General features: G+C 37.9%; 1 protein-coding gene across 1 annotated transcript; it reads left to right on the top strand.

The window, feature by feature from the left end:
• Positions 1-41: 41 nt before the first annotated feature.
• PTAR1 (protein prenyltransferase alpha subunit repeat containing 1) lies at positions 42-24,566 on the top strand (the record flags this gene model as incomplete). The annotated part of the gene is made up of 6 exons (XM_009882790.1): positions 42-211; positions 8,770-8,836; positions 14,283-14,387; positions 17,730-17,943; positions 23,198-23,514; positions 24,090-24,566. Coding segments are annotated over 6 exons (1,222 nt in total), but the record flags the coding sequence as incomplete, so codon positions are not given.
• Positions 24,567-24,889: the final 323 nt, after the last annotated feature.

The following is a 24,889-nucleotide window of genomic DNA, read 5'->3' as shown; positions in this document are numbered from 1 at the left end:
ATGGAAATAAGTCTAATTATGTTTCTTTCTGTTTTTTTAAGAGATGAAATTGGATTAATACCCTGCCCTGAAGCCAGATATAACCGAAGCCCTATCGTCCTGGTAGAAAACAAGCTTGGTGTGGAGAGCTGGTGTGTCAAGTTTCTTTTGCCATATGTCCACAATAAACTTCTCCTCTACAGACAAAGAAAACAATGGCTGAACAAAGATGGTAAGTTACCCAGTGGGAGAGTAGTATCTTATGTGATTCTTAATGCACATTTTTTTATTAATCACAGAATCATTTAGGTTGGCAAAGACCCTTAAGATTATCAAGTCCAACCATAAACCTAACACTACGAAGTCCACCGCTAAACCATGTCCCTAAGTGCCGCGTCTACGCGTCTTTTAAACACCTCCAGGGATGGTCACTCAACCACTTCCCTGGGAAGCCTGTTCCAATGCTTGACAATGCTTTCGGTGAACACAGTTTTGCAAATATCCAGTTGAAGCCTCCCCTGGTGCAACTTGAGGCCATTTCCTCTCATCCTGTCACTTGTTACCTGGGAGAACAGACTGACCCCCACCTCGCTACAACCTCCTTTCAGGTAGTTGTAGAGGATGATAAGGTCTCCCCTCAGCCTCCTCTTCTCCAGGCTAAACGACCCAAGTTCCATCAGCCGCTCCTCGTAAGACTTGTACTCTAGGCCCCTCACCAGCTTTGTTGCTCTTCTTTTGATATGCTCCAGCACCTCAATATCTGTCTTGTAGTGAGGAGCCCAAAACTGAACACAGTATTTGAGGCGGAGCCTCACCAGTGGCAAGTACAGGGGGACAATCACTTCCCTAGTCCTGCTGGCCACTCTGTTTCTGATCCAAGCCAGGATGCCATTGGTTGTCTTGGCCACCTGAGCTCACTGCTGGCTTATATTCAGCCGGTTGTCAAACAGTACCCCCAGGTACTTTTCTGCCAGGCAGCTTTCCAGCCACTCCACCCCAAGCCTGTAGCGCTGCATGGGGTTGTTGTGACCCAAGTGCAGGACCCGGCACTTGGCCTTGTTGAACCTCATACCATTGGCCTTGGCCCACCGCTCCAGCCTGTCCACATGCCTTTGTAGAGCCTTCCTGCCCTCAAGCAGGTCACCACTCCCACCCAACTTGGTGACATCTGCAAACTTACTGAGGGTGCACTTGATCTCCTTGATCTCCTTTTTTGACACTACACTGGCCCTTCTTAAAGCCAGTTTAACCAGTTCTGAAAGAACTGAGTGTTACTCAGGGGGAGGGCAGGCTTTGGATTGTGCATCTTGGCAAACTAAACAAGTTGTAGGGTTGCTTGGTTGAAAATGTAAATCCTCTCTCTCTTGCCCAAGATGGAAGGGTTAGAAGGAGATGACTTTTTCCCATGAGTGATTTAGGGAAGTGATGTTAATCTTCACAGAAGGAATTCTGTCCTGCTTTCCTGAGTCAGAAGGAAAACTGTGGTGATATGTGGATCTAAAGTAAGAAGCAAGTACAGATGTAGGGGTACCAGAAACTGTTAGTCCATACAACTTGGTAATTGTAAAGCATTATTTCCTTGTTCATCTTTTTGTTTTGGTTTAGTTTTTAGTTTGTTTTACTTGTATGAAAAATACTTTGGTATATGTTGTCTATTTTGATTTTTTTTTTTTTTTAAGATTTATAAACAGATGGGACATGAGAAATATTTGACTGCTTGCAAAGTCTCCTGTTCAGAGTAAGAATGCAAAAGGGTAACTGTAGCTTAAACTATTTTTTTTGTTCGTGGTTCGAGGTGTCATCTGAATAGCAGTCAGCATAAAAATGTTCTTACTCTAGACTTATTTAAGTTGCTTATTTTTGTGATTTGTTCATGTTCTTTTTGAGGCTTCTTTCTTGTATCTTTTATCTGCTACGGCATTTTTAACGTTTTTGTGTCCCAGATGGAGGGATATTTTTCTGTTGAACACCCAATGACCACTGACAGAATTCAGATCTTTAGTATCTCACATGTACCTGGTTTTCAGTTTGAGGCTCTTACCATGTTGTAATTATTTTTTTTTCCTGTTTGCATGAAACTAACCTAATGCATAATGGCTGTGTTCATTGTGCTTTAAAATGGTTGTCTTAGACTATCTTCCCCTCCTGGAACATACCCAACAGCCGCCATCCATTGGGTTGTGTTGATTGCAGCTGTAGCAAAGGCAGTCTCCCTGGTTGCTTGATGAACTAGTGAGTTAAATAATTATGTTTTAAATAGTGGGATGCTAGCAGACATGTGGTGGAACATCTAGTTGTCATATAACTAGCCTGCTGTACTATCTTGAACAGATAAGTTTTGAGAGTAGGTTTTGAGTGTAGATCAGCAAAAGAGATCTGGTTAGTTACATCTTTTTCTTTCTATATCTGCCATTCTCTTTTCTCTTCTTTAATTTTTATTTTTTTTTACTATAGTCTGTTTGACCTAAAGTAGATGAAGCCAGCTGTGCACTTGCCTTCATTAAAGCAGAGGGTAAGGGCCAGTCAAATGGTGTTAGATGAGTCTATTACAAATGTGCATTTGAGCTTTTGCATTCAGGAGTGATATGGAGAAAGAAGATTGAGGTCTTTAGTGAATCTTGGCAGGGGAGCATTCTTAGGGCAGTGAAAGTTGCCTACTTTTTTTTGCCTGAGGGCAGGGTCTAGAGTTATTAAGCAGACTTTAATTCCTTATTACAAACATGTAGATACAGAACACAAGCATTTTGAAAAGACTAGCATTAAATGGCAGAGAAGGTTCATAATGTGCACATGAATGCACTTTCCTTCTAGTGGATGGGGACAGGTCATACATGGGAACTTCTTACATCTTTGCAAACCAGATCATGATAAAGAGGAATCCATTCTACTGGTAGCATATAGTCTGCAGTGGTGGCTGTGTGCCTGAGTTGGTGTTAAGAGTGACAAAACATTGGCTTGTGCACTTTGTAAGTTTTACATTACCCTTTATTTTTTGTTTTCACGTTGTTTATTTTCTTCAAGATTCTTTGTCATTACAGATGTCTTCAAAAGACTTTATTTCCTAGGGGATGTATATTTCTAGCATAAGTAACTTGTATTTCTTGCTTGTTCTCTGGTTTATGGTTGGACCTAGTAAAACCTGGATCTTCTTGGTAACTGCCACCAAGCTGCTGCTGATGCATTCAGTTCTGTTTGCAATCACATCACAATCACTGGTTTCTGGTTCAGAATTTATGATGCAGACAATTATACAATTCAATAAATAGAGCTTTGATATGAGAAATATAAATAATGTTGACTCTGAAATGTAGCCAGAAACAAATTTTATATTTAAAGAGCTGAACTTGCTAGCACAGGCAGTCTTACCAAGACCAATGGTTCTCATTGCAGTGTTTTTTGCAGGTCTGAGGTGTATTTTGTTTGTGAGGTGTGTTTTGATTATGCTGCAGATCTTCTGCAGGGAGACTTTTCATTTCGATCTCAAGTGTTACAGAGAAGTCCTTCCCTAGAAACTGCCACGCAGACAAAAACTTGTTGTTTCAGGCCAAAATACAAACCACCGAAATTTGTGTCAGCCTTACACTGCGAGGTTGGAGACCACTGATAGCTGCCCTTCGGCTAACAGCTGGGTGCTAATGTACTGGCAGCCCGCTCCGTTCACGTAGGTCCAGGCGTATTGTTGCAGTGACACCGTGACACATGCCTATTCCACCAGGATGGTACGATGCACTGACTGCTTGGAGGGTGTCTCTGCTTCCCTCCCAGATGAAGCCTCACCGTACCCTTCCTCTCAAAATGCAGATCACAAAACTGTGTTGGTAAATACTGGAGTGGCATGAAGTTTAGATTACTGCCTGTTTGTTGAGACTTGTTTGGTTTTCTTCTTTGTTTCTTCAATTACAAAAGTCAATGTAAAATGTGTGAAAAGAGGTGATCTACAGCGTTTTCATGTCTATTGAGGTTTTGTGTCACTGCTGTAAAACTTGATCAGGACCTCAGCGTGTTAATAACCTGTTTGTAAAGCAAGGTAGAGCTTATAGAATTTAATATGTCTTACTATAATTGAGTTTCACATTTGATAGGAAATTTTAGCAGAAACTGAACTGCAGTGGTGGAGGAAATTAAGGTGGAAGTCCCTCTGATGTGGTATAAGTAGCCATACTCTCTATCATGAGATGTTACGTTTTCTGTATGTTTGAAATATCCTCAAAGGTTTTCCTCCAAATTACTTCTTGTAGGCAAAAGTGCATGCTGGAATTTGGGAAGGTAGTTTTTTTCCACTGAGTGTAGTGAAGGGATATGTTTGTTTATTACTGCTGCAAAACTCAATTGCATATTCTATTGATGCTTGTAGTAAACTGATTGCAAATGTAGTCTCTTGTTACCTCTTTTGTCTTGTTTGAATTACTGTAAGCCATTTTAAATAGAGAAGAAGAACAGGGTACTGATTCAAGAGTCTGCTTTCAGATGTGTTTGGTATTTTTCTGGCATGATCCTGGAAGAAGGAAGTGCTTTATTGTCAGTCATTGATAGCTTACTGTGACAGATGTTTAATTTAGTTATGTTTTCTTTTGGATACTTGAATAAGATGGTGTCTTGGAATCCAGAATCATGACTGCTTTTCTTCTTGCTATTGTTCCAGTTTAGAAATCCTAATTTTGCAATATGTTTTTATCCTTTCTCCAAAATATGTTTTTAGTCTATGCATGCGTATTATTTCTGTTATCACAAGATGGTTTTCTGAAATTGCTACAAACTTCTTTTCCTTTTATGTAAAGTGTTGTTCTTCCTTACTTTCCATAAATCTGTGTTTCTACTTTTACGACACTCTTCTGAAAAGCACATCTTAGTGTGATACACTTATGAAAGTAAAAATCTGGATACAGCCATATTTTAAAAGAAAATGAGCTAAAACCATGTCCTTTTGAGTGCAGAAGACTTACATGTACAAAAGGGCATGTATGTTGTGAGCACATCTGATGCTATAGTTTGCTTAAAATGTATCTAGCAGAAAGTACTTTTAAATGGTAAGTAAAAGATATTTCTTGTTACTGACATAGAGGGAACTAGCTGGGAACTACTATCATTGTGTGCCAGAGCTCTCATAAGACTTTCTATTGAAAAGTAGCTCAGGTTACTAAAATTGTGTCATTTGACATCTCTGGCTCAGAATCCACACTTCATGAAATCTTCATCTCTTACTGGTTAATATGTAAATATTAATCACAACATTTGAGAAAATGCTGGAGCATGTGCCTATACTGCAACACCAGACCTGAAGTGGGGTGTTTCTCTAGTGCTGGTGTACCTCTTATTGCAGGTGTGGATATGGGAAACCTGCTCAGACTCAGGGGTTTCTTACAACATCAATCTTGCTGAGCTAAGAGCATTTGTAGCAGCAGCGTTTGTTCCTAATGCCAGACTTCTGCATTATAGTTTTACTGTTGGACTTGACGATCTCAAGGGTCTTTTCCAACCTAAATTATTCTATATTCTAGTCTATATTCTAGTCTATGTTCTATTCTGTTGTTGCACAAAGCATCAAACAACATCGACATGAAAGAACTGGGTATTGCTTTGAGATTTTCCTTTTGTCTGCTTCTCTTTGATAATATCTGGGATACCTCTGTAACTGGAAAACAGACAGAATGGTAGACAAGCTTTTGTTTAAGTTGGGCTCAATTTGGTGTAGTTCCAGACCTTTGACATTACTGGAATAGTTACGCTACACTGGAAATCATGACTTAGAAGAATACAGTTTGTTTATCCTCTTAAGGGGACTTAAGTAGGCTATGAAAACCATTTCTAAAAAGTATTCAGAAGACTGAACTAGGCTGTAATAAGCTTTTGCTTAACAATAGCATATACAGTGATAGTACCTAACAATGACTAAAACCATTATTGTATTTTAAAAAATTCCAACACTCAAAAGTTCAGGATTTTTTATTACTTCATTCAGAACTGCCTCTAATCATGTTCTTTATTGAGCATTTTGCTGTGTCTCTAGTTTTCTTCTTATCCTGCACTGCAGTTTCATTAATCTTTCCCTCCTATAGCAAACACCTTTCCCTCCTGTAACAAATGAAAAAGTCATGCAGGCACATCTCCTTTATTGCACGGTCCTGTTGGATCGATACTTACCATGGTTAAGCATGGAGCCTTTAGATGCAGCCCACTGATCTCTTCGCAAAGTGATAAGGAGCTGAAAATAAAGTTCACCATGGGAACTATCAATCAGCTTTGGTTTGATTTGGTACTCTGAACTCTTCCTAATATGTTTCAAAAATTATACTAGGCTAGCAATTTGCTGGCGGTCTAGATTAAATAGAATTTAAAGCAAGTTTAAAATATATGTGACTCTTGTCTAGGGGAGAAGCTAGTATTAGAATTTTTTGTGTTTGGTGGGAGATGTTGTTGTTGTTTGTTTTTATAAATAATCACCAGCTAGGGAGAAAATTGGCTGGATGGGCTAAAAATGCATTTAACTGAGTAAGGGTATTTAGCCTTGCTTTGTGTTAACAACAACACTATTACTTCCTGATTGTTTTTTTTTTTTTTCCTTGAGGAAACTCTCAGTTGCCATGTGGTAAGTACTGTGAATTTGATGTAAAGATTTATGTTACCTTGGAAGAGTTATTATTAGCTCTTGGCCTATTACATTTTGAAAGGCAATTTTTGTCTATTTGTTATGACACAAGGTAATAATAGCAGAATAATCAGACCATTTAATTATGTATATTCATGGTACATAAAATCAAGAGTTTTCAAAACATGGAATAAGCATTAATAGTTTGAGAAGGTGAAATGGAAAACCTACATGAAACAATGACAGCTCACAATTTTAACTATAGATCCTTGTAACTGGTGTTTTGTTAAATGTTGCCACTGAAGTTTTTGAATGTAAAGTTGAAACAGTAGCCAGCAAAACACTTAGTAGATGTTTAATTTTACACATGTGAGATATTTCAATTGGGCAATTCATCTGTCTAAAATTAAATAGCTGCTGAAGTACTTTGGTGGTTCACAGGTTGGGTAAGTCAAAGAAAAAGCTTTGTACATTTAAGCAGCAAATTAGGAAGAAGCTTTGCACATATGATAAATATTCGTTCTCTGGCAACAAAGAGGGGTTTAAAACAAAATCTTTCATTAAAGGAAAAAAAAAATCTGAACTAGAAACCAGGAAGATTAAGTCAGTTCCTTGAGGTAACTTTTAAAATATCACTGTAACAGCTTAGTGCAAAATTGACAGAGTACACTAAAGAATTTCCCCACCACTACCTTATAGGATGGCCTAACATATTCCTCATAAGTGGGGAACATCATGGGAAACACAGAATTACTTTGTGGGTCATAAATGAACAAGCAGTCATACAGTAATATGCAAAGGTGTGTTCCACTTTTTGATCCACTTAAATATCAACTTCTCTCGAAGTCTTGGTTCAAAGATACATGAAGTCATGTTCCTTTGAGTTTTGAATATGCTCCATTATTGTTGCATTTCATCAGTGTCTTTTTAAAATTTCATTTTAGAGTCACATTAACTGCACTAACCAGAGATCTAGTTCCACGAGAGACCCTGTTTCTCCATTTCCTTTTTTTCCTTGAAAGTAATAAAGTGCCTCTTATTTGCTGGAAATCACCTGGAGTACAGTCTTCTTAGGATGTTAAATGCAGGGTGATTAGGCGAGAATATAGCCAAACTGTCTTGGCAGTAAAAGCCTGGATAGTCACCTTCAGTTTTGAAGAAAGTTTCTTCTTCTTACTGAATTACAAAATTACGATGTAAATTTAATAATTGTGATTGCAGGGCAGGTTAACTGATCTGATGCTGTGTCTCCTGAGAGCAGAGTTTAAGGGAGCCAATTCAGTGGCAGTTGTTAGTATGTCAAGCTTACATGGAGATGCCTCATAGATATCCGCTCTGTTACTATGGTGGGACTTAAACTGCTCAAGTGGTGCAGTGGAAAGGGCAAGACTAGGCTACAGTGAAATTGCTCTTCCATTCTCAGCAACCATATACCTCAGTGCTGTTTTTATGACATTGTTAAAAATAAGTGTACTACGTATATCTACAGACTGTGCAGTGCTTAAACGCAGGGATGCAAATAAATGTTCTGTTTGTTCTTTGTTTAGTGAATTAGTCTTAAAACCTCAGTATGAAGCAAGGCTGTCACTTCAGAATGTATTTAAAGTATTTTCTGTGCAGTTAGATAGTGGAGTTATTTTGTGATCTTAATTCATCATTATGGTGTTTCATTTTTCTAGCTACAGGTTTTTTATAGTATGTGGAGTTTTTTCTAACAGTATGGTATATGGCAGCCATCTGCAGTTGAGACTTGTACTGAAATAGTAGGGCATATTTTTAATGGTACTACCTTATTTAAAATTGTTGGATTTTCTTCGGAGAATTCTCTGTTTATGATGTAATGGTGTGTCTGCAATTTAGAATCCTTGAGTATTTATTGATTTATGTGATGGCTGTCCCTTGCTGAGGGCATACTGTATGTTTGATTGTCGCAGTACAGGTAGAGGTCAGAAATTTCCAGCTGCAAATTTATTAGATGTAAGTTGTTGGCAAGACAGAAGTCCATTATTGTGTTCCCTCATAAATTAAGCTAACATTTCCTGTGGAATGAGACAGAGCAGTGTTTTGTAGAGGTGGGCATCCATAGGTACATCAGCCTGCAGAGGAGAGACTTTGAGGAAGAACATGCAGTAAGGGAGTGCAGAGAGAATGCTGCTGTGTGCAAATCATTACTAACATTTGTGTCTCTTATTCAATCTTTTTAGAGCTGATAGATATCACGTGTACCCTGCTGCTGCTGAACTCTGACTTCACCACTGCTTGGAATGTGAGGTATGTCGCACTCAGCAAATGACATCAGAAAGATCTGGGCCTTACCCGTGAGTTGGCTGTGAGCTTTGTTTTAAGTGGTAATTAGTGACACAGCAAGAGCTTTTCATCTAAGGAGTGCTGAAGGAGTGTTAAGAATCTCTTCTATCCTGTATGCCTTGCAGATAGCTTCAGGCTGCCGTTTGTTGTTTTTGGTTTTTTTTTTTTTTTTTTTTGTAGTGAAGGCTAAAAATGACACTGCTCCATGTGAATGCATATGTTTGGCCCACATTTTTGGGGCATACAAGTCCCATTGAACTGCCACTCCTCTTCCCTTCCGTCAGTTAAGGAAGGCCGTTTGTAACTGTTAAATGGGTATATCCTTTTCGCTGAATCACGTAGTACCCAACTGATGTCTGCTGTCTGTCTTCGCTGTTTTCATTGTACCCCTCTTTCAATATTATACCTGAGTCCTTTTGAGGTAACAGTTCAATTTGCTGCCGTTCCTAGTGCAGCACATCGGAGCTGAATAGCCTTCAATAGATACACTTCTGCTGAAGTGTATCTATGTGTCTTTTTTTCCAGACACATTCTCCCCCACCCTTCTTTCTTGTACCTGTTGGGATTAGTCTAGCTTCACCACTGGTCATGCTGCAGCATGTGCTGCAGGAGTCATTATGGAGGAGGAACAGGAATTTACCTCCTTGCTCTTAATGGAGCCCAGAAGCAACAGTTTTTTACAACCCTGTAATCTGATGATATTTGTGTAAATCTCAGAGGTGGGGGAATATTTATTCTCTTTCTGCTGCCTAGGTAGGAACTAGAGACAGTCTTAAAGGAATAGTTTTAGAAGGGCTGGAGGACTGACAAAATTTTACATTAGCGTCTAGAAGAGCTCTCATTAGAAATAGGACTTTTGTAGTTCAGATGAATTGTTGCAGTAGGAAAAATTAACAAAATGACCTAGAAAGATGATGGCTGCAGGTAGCTGTCAGCCCTAGATATGGCAAATTCAGCCTTTTTTTTTTTTTTTTTTTTTTTCTTTCTTTCTGCTTTCACTGCTGGTGTAGTTCTGAAGGTTTCTGCTGTGATCTGTATCTTTCTAGCACATCAGGTCTAAGAAAGTGGGATGAAAGTTATAGCAAAGGGCTTACTGTCATGAAAATGCATGGGTTGAGTAGCTTTCAAGTGATAAAATGGAATTAGGAGCATGTATAAGTACTAGAGATACTACAGTAATGTAATCTTGTGGTACCTAAAAGCTGAATTCAGGTTTTTGCTGTAGGTTTTGTGGAATTTTTTTTAATGCAAGTGCAGCCATCCTTATCGGTCTGGCTTTTTTTTCTGCCTGACAGCTGCAACAGTTTGCTCTTACGTACATGAGAGGAGTAGTTCAAAGTTGTAAGATTAATTAAAAATGTTAAGGAATATGGATGAGGATTGTTTTCTCTTTTACGATGTTTATGGTTTACGAAAGTATGCTAATTAATACAGAAGATGGCCTTGTTCCCCGAATTCTTGGCCAGTGACCTGGTTGGCGGTCTGTCTTTGAAGCTCCATTTAGCATTCAGAGAGAAGCTGTTGCTATACCAGCCAGTCAGTAGCTGTGGAGTTTACCACTGAGCCTGGTCTAGCCAAGGGACTGTTTGGCTGAATCTGACCCTACATTGCTCTAGGCTGCTGCTGGGAGTTTGCTCTTTTAAAGGGTAGGCACTATAATTGGCACAACATTTCAGCTTCTATTCTCTGAAATTACTTTTTTAATTTACTGAAATTTACTTCAGTAGATTACAGGTCAAGCTAGCCTGACGTGTGGCATATATAATCACAGAGTAGAGGACAGACTGTGTTCTGCATAGATGCTGGAGGTAAATCCTTATTTTGCGCTAGTGTAGGCTGGGAACTAATTGTGTGGGACTTGCACTCTGCTTGCAGAACGTGGTGGATCTACCATGGGATGATTGTTTTCATCTTGCTGAGAGGAAGTTTGTCGTGCCAGATTGGTCTTACCTTCTCCACACACAAATTCACTGCTTTATTTTAAGGGGGAGAAAAAAGCATCATAGACTCTAAGTAACCTAAAAAATAAAAGTGTAGTAGTTATTTACTGAATACCAGCCCTGTACATAGAGTTTCCTGTAGAATTTAATGACTCTTTCATTTTTGTCTGGGATAATCTATTTTTCTGATGTTGAATTCTCTGCTGAGAGCTTCAGAGATAGTGGTTGACTCCGTAGCACTGAATTTGAAGATACAGAAAGAGGGTTGTTTGAAAGTGGGAAAAGGAAATCTGTTCCTTGGAAAGGAGAGAGGATTTGCAGAGCAAGAAAAACGGAGTGGTGGTGTGGAAGGCTAATGAGTATTTCAGCTCAGCTGACAGTCATAGAAGTTTCTATCTGGCTAATGGAGCACAGGAGAACATAAAGCTTCGAATGTGTTACCTGTTAGGATGAGATAGATAATCTACCTTGACTTTAGAGCTATTCTAAACAATTGTAATACGCCTGCTTAAGTTTGTCTTTTGTTTATTTATTTTAATTAGAAGTGACTGTGAAGCTACAGAAGGGCAGGGACTATAACCTAAATTATGAGAACTGAGCAAGAGCTAATTGGATGGTGTAGGAAGGCACACTAAAGAATAGGAGATGTGCTGCTTCTTAGAACTCAGAAGGAAATCCCTGTTATACCGAATAGGCAACAATACATCTCCAGTTGTTAATCATAATTTCAGTTATGCTGTGTTTTTAGAAGTTGAAAAATCTTCCAAGTTAAAATGACCAAAATCTTTATGTAAGTGATTGTAAAGGAATTGTCATAGGTGTGTTTGTTCTTGCGGATACGCTTGCTGGTATATACAGTTGATTGAAAGTTAAAAGACATTAGGTAACAAGATGCTCTGAAAATTCAAAGTTTTTCCTATCAGATATCAATGACTTCAAAGGTGTCAGCAAAAACATAAGACAAGTCAAAATCATTTCAGATTATCTTTTATGGGAGCTAGAATTCTGAAGGCTGAAAAATTTTATATGTTCCATATGGCAAAAAAAGTGAGCTAGAAATTCCGTGTCCCAAACTGGATGTTTGCTGAAAGAGTTTGAAAAAGATTTATTTGAGAGTATATGATACTTTAGTCATATTTATGATTGAGGTCCCTTACTTGTGGATGGGAGGATCTCTTATCTGAAAATCTCTAAAACTAAAAACTGCTTTTCTACCACAGCAGTGAAAGTGAATTTGTCTGCAGTAAAGTTGCCTGTAATGTTCTTCAACTTTGCAAAAGAGTAAATTTACTGTAAAAGTAAATATGTGTGAGCCTACTTATTTACAGCTAATGCTTGAATATAGAACGAGCAGTTTCTTCACCAAGAGTTTGAGTTTTGGGAGCTAGGTAGCCTGGTAATCTACATCTTTGTTGAATCTATACATGCATTTGTTTTCAGTGTTAGACTGATCTAGGCTGCTTTTTCATTGTCCATGTTGTAACTGATTTTTACCAAGATACTACATCCTGCATTGCAGAAATGGGACAATTATTCCACCTGCTCTAGTGTTGACATTCCCTGCATCTTTCTCTTGTCTCCTTTGCAAAAGTCAACGCACTGGCACCAGTCTGGTCAGTCTGCTACTCCTGGCTGATACTACCTGGATTTGCTGTTGAGCACCTGCTAAAAGCACCCAATCTGAAGCATGCTGGAACTTGATGCAGATAAACACAAATGTCCCAGTAGCTCTGTTCCTGATCTCTGCAGACAGTTCTCTACTGACTTCAGCAGGTGTCAGGAGCAAAACTTCCTTAAGGATTTATTCAACTGTTGGTTCAGTAGCAAAAGAAGGGTCTAGCCTAGTAGTGCCTGGTTGTATATGTCTCACCATTTTTCTTAAATTTGAAATAGTATGTTGCTCACTGTTAGTGTTGCCATCATTAGCTTCTAACTGTGGGTATACGGTTTGATTAAAGCAACACAAAGTCAGTGTACCAGGCAGAGTCAATTACCTACTGAAAACTTCCAAAACAAACAGAAAATGACAGTAAGTGCACACGCTAAAATTTGTGTGTGAGACTCGGGCCATAACTTTAAAACCACATTATGTGTTCTGTGTCAGATTGCAGAGTTTTACCTTCTTACTGGATAGCAGCTTTTTTCAGAGGGTATTTCATCCCTGTCCTCTTCCCCCGCCCCTTTTTTTTTTTTTTTTTCAGAAAATGGATCACCTGCTCTTCACCTGCTAGTGCTCCTCTTGCTGAACCTGGTGCCATGTGTATTGTTAAGATAAACCATAAATGATTTAAAAAAAAAAAAAAAATCTCAAACAAAACCCAAACAAACCCGTAACCCAAAACAAACAAAAAAGCCCCACCACCAAACCCATGCCAAAATTGTTTCTACTTCTTGCACTTTCAGTTTCACTTGTGACTTCTGGAGGTTCTGGGAGATGCAGGTTTCCTGTCTGCAGGCGGTAACTTTAGAATTCACTGTATCTTTACTTCAAAGCCACTATCTGCTAGATTGAATAAGAAATGGAGACGAATGTCCTGGGAGTAACCGGTGATGGGTTGATGTCTACAAACATGCCTTGGGACAGGCAGTAAGAGTTAGAAAGCTAGAAAGAACAATAGGGTGTAGGGCAGGAAATTCTGCACGAAGAGGGTGAGAAAGATAAATATGGACTTCCACTTTGCTCTGTCTATGTCAGAGGTACTCTGGGAAGGGTTATGCAGGATGAACATTGTTTTGTTAGGGCAAATTCTTATTTTACCAGAAGTTGTTTTACACATAAGTAAATTTAGTGATTTCAGCCTTTCTGTTAAGTTTGAAAAATGTTCTACACACAGAGAATATTTCCCACTTCTTTCTAAATTTAGGTATCCTTGATAATGTACCTTGAGCTGTATTTGAAAACTAAAATTAAGTGGGGGGCTGGAAGTGTAACTGTATTTTCAGATGTACAGAATGATCTCAGGACTTAATTTCAAAAAGTCATATATATATATAACCCTATTGGCAGCTCTTGTGTCAAAGAAAAACAAAGAAAAAGAAGGCTACTTGTGTTATTAAGATGCTTTTAGAGTGTGTGCAGATAAAAGCAACGTTATTCTCAACAGGTATTACTTATAGCCCAAATGCCTTGGCTTTCTGATTACTAACAGAAAACGTGATGGAGAGAGACACTCGGATACAATTGACTTGGTGATTTCTGGGTAGGTTTGGGAACCAATGGGTTGTATGTGTTCAGATTAAAATGAAGTTATTTGGTCTAGATTTATTTTATTGGGCCTGGTTGAATACGGTGTGCATACATATAGCAGAGTGCAATGGGTTAATCCGCCAAAGCCTTTTAAAACTTTTGTAATTTGACAGTGAAGTTCTATTACGATACAAAGGAAATGCCGTATTATTTATTATTGGAATTTGTGTTCTGTTTTCAGGTTACTACTTTTATTCATACAAATTTCTTTTATCTTTTGTAGGAAAGAATTAATACTGTCTGGCACTTTAAATCCACTTAAAGATTTGCATCTTGGAAAACTGGCGTTAACCAAGTTTCCAAAGAGTCCAGAAACGTGGATTCATAGGTTTGTTTCCCTTGCCTTCTGTTACCTCCACACACTTTAACGTTTTTCCTAGTTTGTTGTTTGGATTTTTTTCCTGTGCTTGTGTTAAGGACAGCCATAAATGAAGGAAGACATCTAGAAATATAGCAGATTCTTTGAGCCAGTCATCGTAAAATACCATGCTTTGGCTTTTGAAGATATTTGCCTGTATTGTACACTTAAAACTGAAATCCCGTGCACCTTTTTTGCTGCATATTTTTTTAATGAACTTTGGAGGTGGTATAAATTTCCCTAAAAGTTTATCATGTCTTGCAGCACCTAAAATTCTCAGCCTGAGAATTCTGATTCCAATAGTAAGTATTTGAGCATTGTGGGTTTCTGCCTTTTTCTCTCTTCCAACTTACCACTATATTGCTTGTCTATAGGCATTTCAGAAAGACAAGAATCTGTAAAACCTAATCTTTATAACCGAAGTTGGGTTCTTTTCCAGTCCAACACTGGTCGTCTTGGTGAATTTATTTTTATAATTTCTAACTGAAGCCATGTCATTAAGTCATCAGTACTAAATATTAAAATAACAGAGCACATTTTTGGAAAAGATAACTCCAGAATGATGCAAATGCACAAAGCTAACTATCTCAGTCATGACTGAGTGTATATAAAATGCCTGTAGCACAGCCCAGTGAAGTATAGATCTGTTGCTCAACTTTGTTTAAAAAAGAAAACATAAATCTTGGTGTGTGTGACTTTTTTTTTTTTTTACCCCCATTATGTATTTTTCACAGGATAATTTATCCTTTTATAGACAGCCTTAAAAGAGATTTGAACGTAATACATTATAAAGCAGTTTGCAATGTTTGCATTTCACATGTCCACCACTAGGACAACCGTACAGCTAATACCCAATTAGGGGATTCATGCTTTATCAGAAACATAAAGCTTCATTTTGGAAGAGGGAGTTTTTGGTAAACTCTTTGTGAGCGCGTAGCTTAAAATTCTCAAGGTTAACCTGGACTGTAATACACATAATACTCCTTTGTGTTTCTTAACTTATAGACATCTACTTAATTTCTGTTTATTTTGTTCTTAGTAGCATTGACATAGCAACACCACTGATGAATATCTGCAATGTTGGTTTTAATTTTGTTGTTCTTCAACTGCTTTTCATCATCTCCATGCTACTGACTTGTGCTGCTTGATTTCTTTGAAGCAAAAGGAGCATGTAGAAATAATGGGAAAAAATCTTGCAGTTTGTCATAGTTTAGCCTTACCTACATGGTAGCTGACACTGGAAAAATTATTTTTTTGCATGTAACTCGTGCTTAACCTGGTGCCATCCTTATCATTGTGATGATCAATACATCTTTATTAAATTAATCAGAATAGTAGGGTTTTAATATTTATTTACATCTTAGACAGATTTTTTTATTATTTCTATAACTTCTATGCAATCTTAAATTGGGAGTATTTTAATAGTCTTATAATTTGTTGTTCTTTTTCATATTTGCCTAAAACAGAAAAGTATATTTGAGGAGGATAGTACAAATGTTTGTCTTGGATTTAGATGTGCTGGCCATAGTTGATACATGTTAGAAAATAAGATGTGCAAAAAATTTATTTCTACATCAGCATAGTGATTAATTTTGTGTTTTCTGTTTGCCCGTGATACCAAATTTCAGACAGAAGTGCAAAAAAATAGAACAGGGCAGCTTTAAAATTCAGTAAAATAGATAGAATTTTTTTTTTTCTTACAGATGGTGAATACACTCACTAAAGATGTCAAAATACCTGTCATACGTTTTGCCATATAGCCTTTTGCTATACATTTTGGGGGAATTTCGGATAGGTCGTGCGCATATGCATTCACTATATCTATTGATTTCACAATTGTTACTGAATAATCCTGCATTCATTTGCAGTAATTCCAGGAACAGTAATACTGATAGGAACAAGTCTTCAAAATTACTACATTTCATAAAACAAAGTTATACTACAGTCAAAGAGCATGATTGACTTAGCTGTCCATCTTTAGTTAAAACAAACATTATATAGGAACACAGGGTATGACCACTGGCTTCAATCCACTGCCTGTGATTTCTGCTGAGAAATGCAGTCAGTTTAGAAATTGAATTCTTATTCTAAAACATCTAAAATATCTTTAATATTGTCTTCTGATAGTTTATTTTTTTAAATAACTAAGAGAAAAAGACACAGTGTAAATAAAAAATACCAGTGAACAAGAATATTATAAACGTTTTGAAATGAGAGGAAAAGCAGATGGATTCCCAAATATTTTTTTAACAGTGATTTGCTTATCTGTTTTTTTTATATATACACAATGCGATTTTATATACAAATTGCAAAATAGAATTCTCACTTTAAAGAAAATTAATTTATTATTTTTATTTTATTTATAGATTTCTTTTAATCAGGAGTGACAGCTTTCTGAAAGTAGCAATTGATTGGTTTTGGAACTGATGTGAGCCAGTACAAAACAGAAAAACCTCTGTGTCACAGACTGGAGGATGTCAAGCTTTCCAGAGCATTCCACATGGGCCCGTTGCAGTTCTCTTGACACATGCTGCTGCGTGGAGATCTACACATCTGTGATCCCTTTTTGTAGGGCCCTTTTGTGTAGGGTCTGCAGATGCACATTTTCTGCAGCATTGAGGACACCTCTCAAAATACTCACCTAAAAATACTACTAAATTACTACTAAAAGTCAGTGCAAAGTGAAATTAAAATGCCATGTAGGAATCTGCTTACCTCAAGTCACTTCAAATCAAATGTGTATAACTCAGCAGTAAAAACGGTTGTTTTGGTTATTGCTATAGCCCTTGAAACCGTAAGTCTTTTGCACTTTCTTTGCGCTGGTGGTGTGCAGAAACTAATTGGGCTTGCTGTGTGCAGTACTGACTAATGTAGAAAATACAAAGCACAGTTAATTTTTTTTATCAAATAACTTTTTTCAGTCTCATTTTGAATACCTTATTTTAGTGCTATACAAGTTTCTGAAAGAGGAGCTCATTAGAAATTCCATGCAGACAGTTCTTGCATTTTTTTTTTCATAAATCTGCTGTTTCCTTTTGTTTCCATTTAGTCTAAGTAGCCATGACCACTTACAGTGAGTGAACAAACAAATACAGCTAGAGTTAAATTATTTTAGAATGTGACCATAAAGTCAGAGATTTCAGTATGGGAAGAGTTAAGAAGTTTGTTTACTACTTTTTGTTTTTTATTAGTTACAGTGTAAGTCAGATAATTGAAATATCAGAAAGGCTTGGTTTATTTGTGTAAATGAAAAAACACTTTTTCTCATAAAAATTGCTCTCTCACCATTAACACTGTACATCGTTTAACCAGACGATGGGTGCTGCAACAACTAATTCAGGAAAACTCCTTGCCCAGTCTTGTGACTAAAGGAAACTTGGGAGCAGCACCTGTGGAGAGAATTCACCGACTAGTGCAGGAGGAAATGAATGTCTGCTCTGAAGCTGCTGGGAGATATCCAAGCAACTACAATGCCTGGTCCCATCGCATCTGGGTTTTACAGCATTTGGGAAAGCTGACTGTCAAGGTATAATACAATAGTGAATAAAGTCTTAAATTTCCTTGTCTTAAAAAAAAAAAAAAAATACTGATTTGCTAAGCAGATCCTTTGACATGGATGGAGAGTGTCATATTAAGTTAGCACAGGTAGCTAAGAGTGTTTTAAAAAAACAGGCAAAATATTGCAATGATTGTGGTTTTGCATTTTTCTTGCTCTGCAGAAAAAACAGATTTTTCTTGCCCATGTACCAAGTTCTGATTGTGTACTTGGTGTTAATGAACTTGTGGCAGGAGGATAGATGGGACTATGTGAGCTAAAATAAAGAAGAGGCAACTGAAAATAATTCTAGCATTAATCTTGATATTCCTAATAGAGAAAAAGATAATACGTGATAGATACTATTTTGATAATGTAATGTGATGTCCTGTAGTGGTATCCTTATTCAGCTTATCTGCAGTTTCAGAATATTGAAGGATTAAGTAAAGACATCAGAAATTTCAGAGAAAGCATAGTAGTGCTTGCATAATTAGTTTCTTCAGCTCCAAAGGTATCTTTTGACAGCATTTAAACTGAGGGCTGATCAAGCTATTTCAGCTCCAGCAGGGACGTCTTATGTGATGGTGAATATTTCAGATCACATAGTAGTATCTAAAACATCAAGACTTGCAGCAAACTGAATTAGTTAATGTGACATGATCTAAAATCACATAGGCAGTTATGTAATACTGTGCTTTCTAAGCTGTTAGGTGAATTCCTTGTGAATATTAGGCTGATATAGTGACACATCACACACTTCTAATGGCAGCAGCTGTGTTTTGCCATCCTGTAAATACTTAGAGGAGTGAGGGAGAAATTTAGTGGAGGTTGTTGAGTCGGTAGAGCCATTATTTTCATGTCTTATGGGCTAGGTACTGCTAGCAGTGGATGTTGTTTTGCTCATGTTTCCTTTTAATTGTCACTGGAGAAACTTTAAAATTAGCTGCATTAGATCGGTAGTAAATAGCAAGTATGTTCCAGACTTTGAGGGAGACAGCCCAGAATTTGGACTCATCTGCCTAGCAAGTTTGTATGGAAAAGTCAGAAGAATTACAGGATTGGGGTAGATCTGAGGTTAGAAGTTAGGGTTAGAGGTCTGTATTAACAAGTAACAGTCTTTTACATGTCTTTAATAGCTTTATTAAAAAGAAGGGGGGAAAGTTAGCCCTATTAATTAAAACTCAAGTAATTTTATGCTTTAGTTAACAGTAGTTTGAAGCTCAGGATAACAGCCTGAGTTCTTTTTACGCTTGCTATTCCTTATTAATTTAAATAAGCAGAAAGAACTGTGTTGTGGTAGAAATAACTCTTCTCAGAGCTGGAGTTATTCTGGTGGGTTTATTCATTGGCAGTTGTGTGTCACAAATGCCTCGGAAGGAAGTGTTTGAAACTTATTTGATGACTCCCAAGTCTGTTTGCCTTGCCCGCCATCCCTGTTGCCATACTGGTCATCTTTTTAGGCTGATTAGTAAGGGAGTGATAGTTTTCTCCGGTTTTGTCCAACTGGCTTTTGTTACCTCTGGCAAAATTTCACTGGTGCTGCTGTTCCTTGACCAGTGTATTTAACCCATTGGGAAATCTCCATGTTGACTCAAGGGGTTTTTTGGTGATACCACCAATGTGTCTCTTCAGATAGCCTAGCAGAAGGTGTTTGGGATGCAGGAAAATTGGGGGTAAGTGTGGAACGTAAAAGCATCGAGAATCTTGAGATAAAAGTTGTGTCCAGGTGATTTTAAAAGGCAGAATTAGAAAGTGATTATTCTCAAGATATGATGTGAGGGGGAGAAAAGCAAATACAAAGGAGGACAGGGAGAAAGCAGACATTACAGATATTCACAGAAATATACAGGTTATTCTCTTATTTGTCTCATTTTATACCTTTAACCCTTTGTGTGCTTGAGTATCTGAAAAGAATGGCAAATTTCACCGAGATGTAAGACTAGAACTGTGCTGAAAAAATTAGCAGATAAAACAGTCACTGCAATTCTACAGCCATTTAGTTCTTACAAGGTTGCCTCAAATTAGAGCACCCTGTATTATTTCTGCTATAATAAAAACTTTGCCTGTAGCTTGAGATAGTTTTTTATTACAGTGTACAAAGAAACAGACACCCAGAAACACAGTGTGTGTTGTATTATCATTGAAATACGACTTCTCAAAACAGGTTTATCATTTATGAAACTGTTAGCCTGCTTTGGAGGATTTGTGGGGGTAGGTTGTTTGGTAGGGTTTCAGGTTTTTTTCCTTTTGGTTTAGTAATCCTAATGTTTCTGAAGACTGAATCTCAGTTGAAACTCTGGGGAAAATATATAAAATACTAGAGGAGAAAGTTTTGGCCCTGTAGGAGAATTTTCTCACAGAACATAGAAGTTTCTTCTTTCTTACATTAGACAGTAGAAAACATTATCTTGCTTGAATATAGAAATCTCAGTTTGTTTTTCCTGCAGAAGTTGAACCACATTAGCAAGCTTACATAGTGTTTGAATAGTGTTTGTTAGTATCATTTAAGGATTTGTCAAGAATAGGTTGTTCCAAACCAATCTAATCTTTCTGGTATTGGAGTACATGCCTTGGAAAAGGAAGAGAAATCTTGACTTCAGCTTTCTCTACCTGACAGTACAGTTAATTAATGGGGTAAAAACATGGGCTCCAGATACCTACTAATAGGTTGGTGCGTAGCTAATAGAACCAGATTAAGAGAATAGTATTGGTATAGTCTGTTAAAATTCATACACATGATGCTTCCGAGAAATCACACAGGTACAAAAATAGAATGTAGTTCAGCAAGGATGATGTATTTCAGCAAGGACCGAGAAACTTTCTTGTTTTCTTTAGATAGGAATACTCAATTTCATAATTACAGGATGGAGAGTGATGAGACTGTACAATAAAAAATAAACAAAGAAACAAGTGGTGGGGTGATTGTCATGAGGCAACACCTCTCTTGTGTGATGCCCAGAAGACAGAATTATTTTCATAAGACACAAAGTAATCTTTCCTGCAGACAATCCCCAGTAAGGCCTTGGCTTTTTCTTAGATGACTGGACCTCCAAAGGTACCTGTCTTTTGTGTTAGTGGACATTGACCCATTTATCTGGTTGTCCTTAGAAGTTCCTTTTAATTTCCCTTGTGTCCCAGATCAGGGAGGAAGTTTTGACCTGCAGTTTGTGGTGGGTAAGTACTTTAAAAAAAGCAAGCACAGGGTCAGGGAGGGCGTAAGAGAAAGTGCAGACCCAGTGGTTGAGGCAGAGGTCACCAAGTGCCTATGTCCTATTCTGGAGCAGGATGCCAGTTCCATGGTACTTAGCTCACCACCAGAGGCAGAAGAGGGCCCTTTGTGAGAGGTTGTCAAGAGTGGGGAGGGAGGTGTTTTCATATCATTTTCTCTGTGCTTCACAGAAGAAAGGGTTTGTGCTTTTTGGCGTGGAAATGGAGAAAACTGACTTGGTAAGAAAGAACCTCTGTTGGAATTCAGACATTAGCTGGCTTTTTGGTTTACCTCCAGTTGTTTGAAGCATCTTCCACTGTTACTCTGAGGTTCCTAGAGGAGAGGCTTTTGTTGTAGATCTGAAGAGGTTTAATGGCAGTCTTCTGTCATGCTTTTCTAAAAGAGGTTTTCTAGTTCAGGTAAGGAGTGATGCTGGGAATCATTCTGTTTGCTTTATGCAGAGAGTTAAAATGCATAATTACAATGTTCCCTTGTAACTTTGTAGCTTATAAGCGTGTCAGGTAAATGAATCAAATTATCCTGAGATCTAAGTTGGACGTAACGGGTGTAGTATCACTTCCAGCTATATAAAGACTAGTCTGATTTTTTTCTGATATTGCCCTTGAGCATTATGTTGTTTTTAATAGGCTTTTAAATTTTAATGTTCAGAAATTTAAAATAGTAAGCTTGATTCTGCTGAGAATAGAGAAGCTGATCTTGTGGTTTAAAGTGCAGAACTCGAGATGGGGAGTTTTAGCCCCCTTAAGAATCCCACGTGTGGGCTGTTATTTAGTAGTGCCCTTCAGTTTGCTGATCTGTAAAAGGAATACAGGTATCTGTTGTCAAGATCCAAAAAAGCATGTTGAGTATCTCGGGTAGAAGGCACTTTTTTGTGCCTTCATTTGTATTTGCTCTAATATCTTTTTAGAACAGATGCACCACAGAAAAGTTTATAATTAGCCTTGTGCATTTCCATGGTTTTGTTTGTGGGAGGCTTTGCCTTTTGTGCTGCAGGAGAAAGACTTGTGCTTATGAAAGTTGCTTTGCGTCATCTGGTCCTGTTAAGTGACATAGGTAGCTTAGAAAAAGACATTAAAAGCAAGAACATACCACTAAGGTTATATTCATAGTCTTTAGAAGTAGATGAAAAAGGTAGTTTTGATCTGTTTGGAGAGCTCAAATTCCAGAGGAGCAATGTGAGGAAAGAGGTTAAAGCCTTTAAAGAAATACAGCCATTAGTTCTAATAGAGAAAGTGAAATAAAAGAATCTTTGCCCAGTAGCCAAACTCATCCATTTTCCCAGAAATAAATTGTAAAGGTTTAAAACCATTCAGAATTAAGAGAAAATTCATAGGTGCCAGCAGTGTTACAAATACAGCTGCAGTCACCAATGTAAGTATTTACCACAGTTATTGGGAAAGCCCTTCTGGGAGTTCACCAATTAACAAGTGAAGCAACTTAATTACGGACAAGTAGTGTTGTATTCCACAGGCTCTAGGACTTGGAACACAATCTTAGTGGTTGACATTCTTTTCTGGAAGATTAAAGTGTGAATTGCTTTAAATAATTTATTTATTTATTTATTTATTTTAATGAACTCGTCCACCCTCTGACACCCAGAATGCACTACCCAAAACTTAAAATACTTCTAACTAATATCCATGTAGTTTAATGTACCGTCTGCATCCTCTAAATATTCTTTATTCCTAACCATTTTGAGTTTCTTAAACCACTGCTTATTTCTCATTATAAGTGGTTCGGGGGTTTTTTTTGCCCCCTCACCCTGTGGGAAGGTTTCTGAGATACCTACCTTTTCAGAGTTTGGAACAAGTATAGTTTCTCTTGTGCAGGGATGCCAAGATACTTGTCAGCACCCAGTGGAAAAAGCTCAGTGATTATTTAATTTTTCTCTGTGTGTTATTAAACCATTACCACAGTGGCTGAAGTCCCCAGAGGAGAGGTTACCTTAATACAGACACACTGGTGGTAAATTCCTTCTTTATATTGGTTGATAACTGTCACTGCTTTTTGTTTCAGGTTCTCCTTGATGAACTTTCATCCACTAAATATTGGGTATCTGTGCATGTCTCAGACCATAGTGGATTTCATTACCGCCAGTTCTTACTCAAGTCCTTGATAGGCAGAACTGTGACTGACAACAATGTACTGGTACAAAATCAAATGGTAAATGAGCAAAACCCTAGCCTTCAAAAGGAGGAGGAGGGTGCAGGGGCAGAAGCTGCCTGTGCGGATGAGCAGAGCGTGGATCTCCCCCGTCGTTTAGAGGAAGAGTTGGAGCTCTGCACTGAGCTGATTGATACTTACCCAGGGCACGAAACCTTGTGGTGTCATAGGTAAGAGGACTTGGTCAAAAGAGTGTCTTCTGATTTGTGGATTGTTTTTTGCCTGATGTTTCCAGGGAAATTGTTTTTCTGGTTTTAAAAGGTACCACTCAGTAAAAGATTTCTAAGCTACCATGTCTTAAGCCTTTGGAAAGTGTTCCAGAGCATAATCAGAGTAATACAAAATTTGATTGGGCTTAAGTATCTTGTTCATGTAGACTCCACTTGTTCCTGTAGTTTGTGCAAGAGACACAAGACACTGTTGATCAGCCTCCTCATGCTTAAAATGTTTAAAGGGCAAAAGTTGAGCAAAAGATAGGCAGAATATGGATCAGCTGCAGAAAACCTCTGCTTTGCCAGCTGCGTGTATGTGCCTGACTAGGTAGCAGCAGATTTGCCAAAGTGACACTGAGCCCTTTTTTGTCGAGTACGAGCAACGACAGCACATTTTGAGTCTGTTTGTGGGGGAATCTGATAGGATGGCAAATGAACTGAAGCAGTTCAGCAGCAACAGCAGATTATTTTCAGTGCATGACTGACTTTCTCCCCCCCCCCTTTTTTTTTTCTTCCCTCCTTTTCCTCTGAAGAAGGCGTGTGTTCTACCTTCAGCACCACCTGACCAACAAACTTCCTCTTCTGAGTGCGGTGGTATCATCCGTGGACAGCAGTGATGAAACTCTAAATAATGCCCACCACAGTCCTGCGACAAGTCACATGGCACAAGTTATGGATGTTGATGGTTTGAACGAATCCAGCAGCAAACAAGGTTATACTCAAGAAACAAAACGCCTGAAGCGTGCTCCTATGCAGGACTCTCTTGGTCCAGAAATGGAATACCGGTTCATTGATAAAGTATTATCAACTTGTAGGGATGCAGACCAAGCCAGGTTTGCCACTGCTTATAGGAAATGGTTAGTTACTTTTTTAGGTCAGTGAAGGAAGAGTTTAAAGCCTTCAGGGTTCTTCTTTTAGTGCAATATTCTCTTTTCAGACACAAGTGCATGTCTTGGTTGCAATTATTAGCTAACCATGTGTTTCTCACTCTTTCAATGGTCAGTCCTAAAGTTCATATTCAGAGTAGAAGTCTGTCACTTTATTTATTCAAGAACTGGTGTACCTTTTGTTCTTTGATCTTTTTAAGAAACCACTCTGTCAGCTTCCTACCATGCCATTTTCTTATTTTTTAACTTCAGCATTAAGGTGGACTCTGAATCATTTTACTTTAAAAAAAAAAAAAAGGAAAAAAGAGAAAGTCTGAAATGCTTTTGAAACAGAGTGTCTGGAAAAAGAATAGGAGGATCTGTCAGTGTCAACTAAACCTGTTTCCAGGTTATTCCTCTTTACTATAGTGGCATCTTGCTAATACGTTATTGGATTCAGACTATAT

The sequence above is a fragment of the Charadrius vociferus genome, unplaced genomic scaffold (genome assembly GCF_000708025.1).
Source record: "Charadrius vociferus isolate BGI_N301 unplaced genomic scaffold, ASM70802v2 scaffold560, whole genome shotgun sequence".
Classification (NCBI taxonomy): domain Eukaryota; kingdom Metazoa; phylum Chordata; class Aves; order Charadriiformes; family Charadriidae; genus Charadrius; species Charadrius vociferus.
The sequence above is the reverse complement of the archived record's forward strand: the minus strand, read 5'-3'. Positions and strand labels throughout refer to the sequence as shown.